Genomic DNA, 9,647 nt, shown 5'->3' with positions numbered 1-9,647 from the left:
TGATGGCGGTGGCGGCGCGCTGCGGCGGGCGCGCGGCGGGGCGGTGACGTCGCGCGCGGCGGAGGGCGGGGAGGAGGAAGAGGAGGAGACCCGGGCGGCCCCGAGGCTGAGGCGGCCGCGTCCCGCGGAGGCTCCACTCGTGTCCCGTCCCGTCCTACCCCCACCCCCCGTGCCTCCGGCTCAGGCGGGCCGGCGCGGCTCTCCCGAGGCCGCGATGCGCTCGGCCTGAGCGCGCCCTCGCCGCCCCGCCCGGTTCGGGCCTCTGCGAGGCCGGGGACCGCGATGGCTGCGGGAAGCTGGCAGGAGGCGGCGGCCCGGTGGGCTGAGGAGGCGGCGGCCCGGGTGCGGGACGCCTTGACGGGCGGGCTGGGGCTGCTGCGTGCCGAACTGGGCCTCGACCTGGGCCTCGACCCGCAGGCGCTGCCCGCCTGGCTGGCCCTGGCGGTCCCGGCCGCGCTGGGGTTCGTGCTGCTGGGGCTGCTGCTGGCCGCGGCCTGCGGGGGCGGCCTCCGCAAGAAGCCGGCGCGGAGCGCGGCCGCGAGGAAGGGTGACGAGGCGGTCGGCGCGGGCCTGACGGCCGGCGGGGGCCACAGCAAGGCGGCGGGCCCGGGCCCCGGGCAGCTGAACCTCAAAGGCGATGAACAGAAGAAGCGAAACAGGAAGAAGCTGCCGGAGAAAGCGGCGCGGGTGAGAGGGGAGTGAGAGCCGGGAGGGCAGCGGGGCTGAAAGGCGTTCTGACAGCGGCGGGACGGGGCGGGCAGTGGCTCCCGGCCGGGTCCCGGTGGGGAGCCGAGGGGGTCGCGTCTGGCGAGCGGCCCCGAGCGCAGCTGCCGCTCCCCAGGCCCTGCCGCCGGTGGTAAGGCTCTGGGTGCTATAGAGCTTCCCCCGAGCCGCCGTGCGATATTTGCCCGTGGAAGGAAGGGATAGGGGAGGTCCTGACTCCTCTGGAGCCGTCTCGTGTCGTCTGGGTTACTTGGTTGGTTTGAAAACCTGGAGGAGCAGCGCTGTCAGAAGTAAACTACATGTTAATAGTCCTGGGTGGTGAGGAAACGGCTGGCTTTTTGGAACCATTTTATTGTAAACAAAAATTATATGAAGGCTGCTATTACTGTTATTACTCACTGAATAATAGGGTAAGCAATCAGTAGTGGAGACCTTAGCATGGCTTAGAATTTCAAGCCAGGAGTTGTAGTCTAGACAGGTAAAGACTATTAGAAGCAGCATTGTAAGCCCTATAAATGCCGTGATGATTCAAACTTTTGCTTTGAGTAAGCTGTTTGCTTTGTATTTTCAATAGAACATGTTAGCTGCTGTGAGTGTGCTTCAGTAGGAATATGTCTGATTTAGTTGTTACAGTAAGGATCATCTCCTTTAATAAGGAAATCTGTGTCTTAGCAGCCCCTTAAAAAGAGATCATTCCTGTAATTTGTATTTTTTTAAATCCTCATTGTGTGGTGTGGGAACCTTCCATCTTTGACAGTATTCATCCACTTAAGAGAAAACTGGTAGAATGCAGAAATTATCAACTGTCCTTTTAAAACTTACAGTTGTCACAGTTTGGGGGCTTGAAGGGATTGTCTCTATAGCTTTTATATTGTTAGGATGTTTGTAATCCTATTTATGTCCAAATGGATTATAGGAACGAAAGTGTAACAGATGTCCCCTGCCTATTACAACTGTGTCATATAATAATATCTTGTTCTGTAAAATCTGAATTGTTTCCCTAATGACGAGAGAAGGGAGAGGCAATGGATTTGTATCTTCATTTTGAGTCTGGGGCAGCATTAAGATTTGAAACTTTTTAATGAGAATGTAAGGCTAGAACTTCTTAAACAGAAAAAAAACCCCAAAAGTCTGCATATGCCACCAACCTGTCTTTGAACACTGAACTACTGAAGTTGTTTCTGGAAGTTGCAAGAGACTGTATGCTGGGCACCAAGAAGAGGAAACGTGATTCAGAATCTTTCCAGTGTAGCTAGGTTCTCCATTTTGGAGCAGGCATGCTAAAGATATGATTTTTTTTTGCTTTTTTGCCATCTTGAGAAGCAGATACTTCAGTGTGAAATAAATATGTTATGCTTTCTTGACACCAAAGACTAAGCCTGGAAATTAAATCGATTTTGCTTGATTTATTGAGTTGAAACTCCAGTATGAAAACAAATGATAAACTCTTGCAAGTCATTGCCTAAGACATGAAAAAACAACTCCAGAGAAGATAGAGTGAATAGGTAGATATCACTGTTGACATTGCTTTATAGTATAGGGCTCCATAAAAGCAAACTTCAGTAAAAAAACTGACAGTTTTTGTGAATATAAATAATTTTACTCCATTTGGCTTGGTTTGCATAGGCATTGAATAAAGTTAATCAAATCCTTTTGTAATCAAAAGAGCAAAGTAGTTTTTAAGCTGTCATTCTGTATCATTAAGATCTTAAAAGTTATTTTTAAGGTACTTTGTATTAATTATTTCCGTGGTGAGATGAAAAAAGTGCTACCTTCCTCCAAAAGGAATTGCACAAACTGAATCATTAACTGCAATACAAGTAAGTTTATACCAGTGGCAAAGTTGAATAGGCCTGCCTTGTGCTCATTTTCCAAGATAAGTTTAGGGACACCAATATTAGCATGTCCCAGTATTTTCTGACTTTCATGTGAAAAAGTTCTCAAAATAACATTGGAAAGTTACAGATGCAACAAAAATTCTTACTGATTGCTGCCTGGTCACTTTCATCATGTGCTTTGTGTGCTGTGATTCTAATACTGAGGGCTGGGAGGGGGAAATTGTAAGCCTATTACCAGTAGATTTACTACAGGGCTTGTTGTGCCAGGGTCTAGGTTTCCGTTGCGGGCGTTTCAGAAAGCTTAGAGCAACTAGCCTGTGGTTTTAAGAACACACTGCAGATGTCTAATTGGGAGCTGTAGGGTTACTTTAATACAGATTTACTGAGCTCACTGTATGGCAGGTGATGTGTAACGCTCATCAGTCAGGATCAGAAATGTTCTTCACTGCAGCTTTTCTGAGGAAGAGTATTCATTGCTTTTTTTTTCCTTGCATGTGGCTTTACTCAGTACCTGTGTAAGTAGGGTACAACTTACCTCGTGTTCTTAGTAAAAGAGGTTTCTTTGAGTAGCACTGCATGGACTGAATACAGTAGTACCTATGAGGTTCTGTTTATTTACTTGCTGTGAACAGGCTGAGGAGAAAACAGTGCTGAAACTGTTTAGCATTCATTACATTAAAATTTACAGAGCCATTTCTGGCTTTCTCAGCTGCTTGAAGCAACATATCCCGATGTCTTTACATCAGATTGTGTGCAGTAAACCTGAAGCTTCTTTTTTTCTTTTTTTGGTTTTATTTTAACTCCTGAAAGAGACAGAGCTATTTGGCCCCATTAAGAATTTTTTTTTCTGTCCATAAAACTTGATATTTAACTTTGATTCCTTCCCCTTCTAAATAATTAGTGTGCCTCTATCTCCTACTTCAGCAGGCAAAGGTGAAGCTGTTCTTACGTGGTTTCTGTGCAATCTGCCAAACACCACAGAAACTTGAGAGTTGCCATCTTCTGTGCTCTGCTACCACTTTAGGAAGCCATTCCCACCATCCATTTGTAGATGTAGAAAATACCAGATTGACTATGTACTTCCTGTTGTTTATTATGCACCTGGAGAATAAATGCTACACGCTCTAGTAAAAGTGTTTGCATTCATTTGAAGAAGGTTCATATTTGGTCTGCTTGAAAGAACTTTCTGGGCTGTGGCTGTTTAGTGCTTATCTGCACTTAGATTGTGTTAAGACTTTGTACTTTCAGCTGATGCTCATGTGTTGGCTTGTGTATATGTTAGTGGTCAAATGGCAGAAGTAGGGCTGTAGGATTCTTCTGGCCTCAGAGAGAAAATTGCTTCCTTTCTTTCTGAAGAGAAGCTTACAGAAACCGTTGGTAAACAGTAAACGGATTGTTTCATTGACCAAAGTTGTTCTAAGCAGAGGTGTCTTTATTATGTGTAACTGAGGACTTTGGCAAGTATAGCGTTATAAGATTTAGGTGATAGCAATTTCATTACTACTCTTCGAGGTGTGAAACTGGGTAATCCTTTGCACTACTGTGTTTAAGGAGTACTTTTCATTTTGACAGTCTAAGCAAAACCTTTGCTACGTTTGGTATATCTTAACACCCTCATATGAATGGGTGTGGAAAAAGGTTTATTTAAGTATGGAATTTTGAGATACTCAGGCAAGAAAAGCATTCAGTAGTCAGTACTGTTACTGACAGCATTACTTCTGCCTTGTTGCATCATGTCTGGCAGCTTTAAGATGAGGGTTAAAAAGATGGCAAATAGTAAGTTGCACAATTTTGAATTAATTAACTTTGTCAGTGGATGTTTAATATATTGCCCATGAAAGTTTTAAAGTTTGGGCTGTGGTGGTTGTTTTAAAATGAAACATTTCTGAATACTGTAGAAAAACTTTTTTCTTTCCCCCTTCTGTTGCTTTCTTTGATATATCCAAAAATGGTCACATGGATTTTGGTTAAAATTCTATGATTCATCTATGGGCAGAAAATAAATGTGGAGAGCTTCCACTGAAAAGGAGAGTATTCCAATTAAGGGATGTGTTTCTCCCTGAATATATAAAAACGCAAGTTTTCAAACAAGTTTCTAGAGGTTGTTGTTTACAGGATCAGACGATCAGACAGCATTTTGGACAGTCATGTGGATGAATTTTTCCGGAAGGTTTTTAATGGATATGAATTAGTTTATTAGTTCAGAGAAACAGCTGATTTTTTTTTAAATTAAAGGTTAAAACGTCTATTTATTGAATAGTTGGGAGGAATTAAGAAAGTAGTTTTCAATTTAGGTATCTATGTAATAGCTAAGAAGCAAAGCAAGGCACAGAATTTGAAAAGTTAGCTGACTGTAAACTTTTTTGATACACATCCAGTGCATCAAATATGTTATCTAACTTTACTGCTAAACAGGCTCTGGAGAAAATAGAGAGGTACAAGAACTGAGTTTTGTCAGTGTGTTATTTTCAAGATTAAATATCAGTTCTTTGCTATCCCTGTAGAATGTTCCAGTAAGGTGGACTTTGTTGAGAAGAAGCTTTAGAGAGAGTTCCTAGACCAGACTTGTAAAATATATTTTATTTTCAGAATGCTGAGGGAAATGTACTGCATATTAGATATGAAAAGTCTAGTTTAAAGCTGGTTGTTGCAGGAGAAGAGGGGTTAGGTGACCTGATCTATTTCTATTTATAGTTACTTTGAAGAAGTTGGCATGCTTGCTAACTACAGTAAGCAATACTATGTTATGCACTGGTGAAATCATGCCAAGAGTGGTTTGTAAGCGTAATACAATGTGGCAAGACTTAAATGCCTGTAACAGTCATCAGATCTAATATTTGAAGGAATAGGCCACACTAAGTTGTGAAACAGCTTTTGTTTTACTTAAAGCAATTAAGATTGTGTGATGCAGAGTTAAAATGCCTTTTGGGTTTTTAATTACAAAAAAAATAGCTAAAGGTAATAGAGCTTGAAATTTATTTTGAAAGAATTGCAGGAATTAAAGCATCTTTGAAGTAGCTACCTTTTCTTCTTTAGTTTTCAGTCATTAATTTATTTGAGTCATTCTGAACATGAACCAGTGACATTTGTGTGGACTCTGTCAATTACTATTCTTAACAATTGTTTTTCATGCAGTGAAATTATTGCCTGACAGTAGTATTATATGTGCATATTTTCATCTTTTCTGCAGTTAAGCTGAGTAACTTCAGTCATAGCTTTTTGTTAGAAGTAAATGACTTCTAAATTCCTACATTTCTGTATGGGGAATATGTAGGCTAAGGTGTATGCCTTTGCTGTCAAAGGTAATGTAAAGATTCATTTAATGATTGTCCAGACTTTTAATTTTATATGTTGAATAATGCATGCTGATATTCTTTCCTTAATTGTGTGAGGGGGAAATGGTAGATTAATGTAACGCCTGTAATCAAGTCTGTCTGAAAAGAACAATGGGGTGTCGTGCTTAGTCATGCTTCATGTTTGATTTCTAAGTTCTGTTCTGCTATGAAGTTTAACTTGTGAAGGAAGTGAACTGGGAGGGATATGCATAGATCGAAAATACAGGTGTTTGGTCAATGTAGAAATTACTTCTAAAAATTAGTCCACTTGCTGAACTGCTGCAAAGTGGTAATTGTGTTAATTTAATTAGATAATTTATGACATGTACAACTGTAGCTATTCTGAATCAATTTTCAGAACAGCTACTGGTAATTTTAAAGGCTGGTAAATTTCAAAAATTTACCTTTTGTTATGAAATTCCTGGATTGAATAGGCTTGAGATTAAATGAGAAGACCTGTTCTCTTTCCTTTTTAATTTCTGTGTTTGGTAAATACAGAATTGCAGTAGATCCTTTGAACAGCAATCCACAGTTTGGTCTGCTCTATTCAATAATCTTACAGGCATTTTTCTGTCAACAAGTAATTACATTTCAATAATAGTGCCATTTGAGCTTTGCTTCATCTGCTTTCTCTAATTTTTTTTTTTTTATTATTTATGCTCATTGTTTACACAGCCTAATGGACGGTCTTTCCTTGATGTATCTGAAGATGAAGTAATACAAACTGTCCGTAAAGACAATATAAAGCAACCTGTGGACACAGAGAAGAAGAATGAAAAGGTTAGTTATGGATACAAAGCAACAGTGTTGAAGTTTGATCTATATTATTTCAGTATCTAATAATTCTGGTTTTGGTTTGAAATCCTGTTACTTACATAAATGAAGAGGCAGATTTCTTACTGTGAAGAGTACTAATCTAATTTGGAGTTGAAAAGAGATAAAGGAGTATTTTCTTAACTTCTGAGACATGCCTTATCACGGAATGTTTGTGAAGGAAACCTCACTCCCAGCCCCCCACTAAACACTGATATCTCTGTTCATCATGTGACAGTGTTAAACCTACAGAAATAAAGTTTGTTTCATCTTGATGGCTTCTATGGGGATACAGCATAATGATTGTATTGTTAAGTGCCTTGTAAATGGTCTACCAATTGGGGGACTACTATTCAAAGGATTAAGACCGTGTGCCTGCCTATTTCTTTTGCCAGATGTATCCATTAGTAATTAGAGTTCTTGATTTTTGATGAGGGATGTGAGCTTTGAAGTCTGGTGTGAGCTTTTTGTTATGCAAATTAAATTGCTACATTAAAAATACCTTTTTAAACATTGATCTGTGATGTCGAATCTAAAAGGTAACCATGTTACTGGCTGTTATTTTTTGAACTGTGAGGACTAACTTTATCATACATGCTGTCATTTATGGGCAGCATGGATATGCTGGGGCCTTTGATATTTTTTTTTGCTTGGTTCTTTTGCTAATATTGTGCATGAAATTTTCCCACTGTCTTTGTCTCCTGATTTATTTACTTCAATGAAATGCTTTTGTTGTAACTATACTGAGGAAAAATAAAAGGTTTTGTATAAACACTCAGAAACACTTCGCTGTGAGGGTGGTGAGCACTGGAACAGGTTGCCCGGGAAGTTTTGGATGCCCTATCCCTGAAAGAGTTCGTGTTCAAGGTTAGGCTGGACAGGGTTTTGAACAACCTGGTCTAGTGAAAGGTGTCCCTGCCCAGGGCTGGAGTTGGAACTAGATGATCTTTAAGGTCCTTGCAACCCAAGCCATTCCATGATTGTTGTCATTTCTTTAGCTAATTCAAGCTTTGATAAGCTTGACAGCCCTCTAATAACTTGACTACCCTCCAGTAATTTCTTTTGCAGTTAGTGTTTTGGCTAAAAGACTGTATCATTTTAGTTTTCTGTAGGGCTTTAAATGTTTTTGCCATTGGCAGACTGAGTGACTTTTCTGTGAAATAGGTTTGCCTTGAAGTTCCATGCTGTGTGGCTCTTTCTCTTCCCCGTGTTTTGCATATCAGATTGACTTTGCTGGATTTTTTTCCCAAGAACATAACACAGTTTGAATGTGAATGAACAGCTAACTCTATTTGCACGTTTTCAAGTAGATAAGGTGTTTAAATCCTGAATTCAGCTTCACCTTAAAATTGCAAACATAGTGATCTGAATTTTAAACTGTGAATCTGAAGTTGCAGCTCTAAGAAATGAGTGCCACTAAATGGATGTGGATGATTATTCAAATTGTGGTTTTATATCACTTTGGGGGACCCTTTGCAAGAAATTATTGGGTCAGGAGTAAATTGTTACCCTTCAATTAAAAGCATACTTAAGCACTTCTTTTGAACTACAGATAACTGTACAGGCTTCTGATTATTTGGTAAGGCTTCTCAGGGCATCTGGAACATTTGTGACATTATAAACCCGCTGAGGTTCTATGAGGTCCTGTGTAAGTGTCTTTGTGTGCCATGTTTGGGATGGATGGTATAAGACAATGGCTGTGATTGACGTTGTATGTGCATGTGTGTACATGTATTAATACATATAATCTATGGCCTGAAGGGCATGGTTATTTTTTGTGCTTCAGTATATGCTTTCAGTAAAAATCACACATCCTTTGTGTTTCTGTATTTCTTGGCAGCTTCAGGGTTGTGAATTTCATGCATGTTTTTCTGCATTGTTGGGGGGAAGATTTGGGTGATGTCTGGACTCCGGGTTTATGATTCTGCAATTAGTGACTTGCCACAGTACAAGGGGTTTTTTAGTGTTTTAGTGTAAGGGACCGTTACCTAACAAGTGACTGTGAATGAGGCTGTGGGAAGTTAAAATGTCATCGTCCATTCAGTTTGCAAGCACATAACTTTTTTGTCTTGAATACCAGAAATAATTACTCAACTAGGGATCAAGAGGAAAGGTTTGTTTTTCTATTGTTCTTGCATGGGGCACAATGCATCTTAAAGACTTAAAAAATTTTGGCAGGCCTGCAGTATTCCTCATGTGCTCTTTGGCTGTTGGCAGAGCCAACACTGGCATCTTTGTGTGTTGCAGAAGGTGACACTGTGAATGCATAGACTTCTGCAAAATGACCAACTGGCTTGCTCTGGCTTTAGCATCTCTTGCTGTTTCAGTCAGTTTGGTACTGAGACAGCAACTGGTGCAGTACCAGGTTTAGCAGGTGGTGGATTAATTGGATAAAAAATGATGGTTCTGGTTTTTCAGAACAGGGTAGCACAGTTTAGGAAAGTAAACTGAGATTTGCATTCTTGATCTTCTTAAAAACAATGCTTGTTGATCGCGAACATCTTTTTCAGCTGTTAAACTTTGATGTTTTCCTGAAAAGTGTAAAATTAGATGGCAATGCTTCCATAGGAGCTAGTTATTTAAGGAAACCGAAGTTACAGTTTGGAAGAGTAGTCATCCTGAACTGTTGTCTGGGAGACTTCTGAAGTAATTTCAGGTGTTCTCTGAGTGCCAGAGGACAGTTGGGTAGTTAGGGCTTTGTAGGTGAAAGTTTCAGGATTTCAAGTTCCAATCTCAGTGTGGCTGCAAATGGGAGACGAAGGTAGAAACTTACTAATCTTTCTCTGTTTGAGCTTGAAGGGGCAATTTATAATTAATTTTAATGCTAATTTTCACTTTTATTTTTAATTCTTTCCTTAGAAGTTGCCCTAGCAAACAATTTGACTTGTTCACATTTTTAGAACCAATTCTTCTCATGTTGCTTTTGAAACCAGCACTT

General features: G+C 40.6%; 1 protein-coding gene across 3 annotated transcripts in view; it reads left to right on the top strand.

Annotated features, from left to right (window-relative positions):
• Positions 1-267: 267 nt before the first annotated feature.
• MTDH (metadherin) overlaps positions 268-9,647 on the top strand; it is a 33,820-nt gene continuing 24,440 nt past the window's right edge. For all 3 annotated transcript variants that reach the window (XM_066178180.1, XM_066178189.1, XM_066178170.1), the window contains exons 1-2: positions 268-687; positions 6,572-6,676. In XM_066178180.1, the coding sequence (XP_066034277.1) occupies positions 283-687; positions 6,572-6,676 (510 nt within the window). In that variant the 5' untranslated portion in view covers positions 268-282. The remainder of the gene's footprint in view (positions 688-6,571; positions 6,677-9,647) is intronic.

The sequence above is a fragment of the Chamaea fasciata genome, unplaced genomic scaffold (assembly GCF_029207755.1).
Source record: "Chamaea fasciata isolate MVZ Bird 193981 ecotype frontalis unplaced genomic scaffold, bChaFas1.0.hap1 SCAF_1, whole genome shotgun sequence".
Classification (NCBI taxonomy): domain Eukaryota; kingdom Metazoa; phylum Chordata; class Aves; order Passeriformes; family Sylviidae; genus Chamaea; species Chamaea fasciata.
This window is presented reverse-complemented; position numbering and strand designations above follow the sequence as displayed.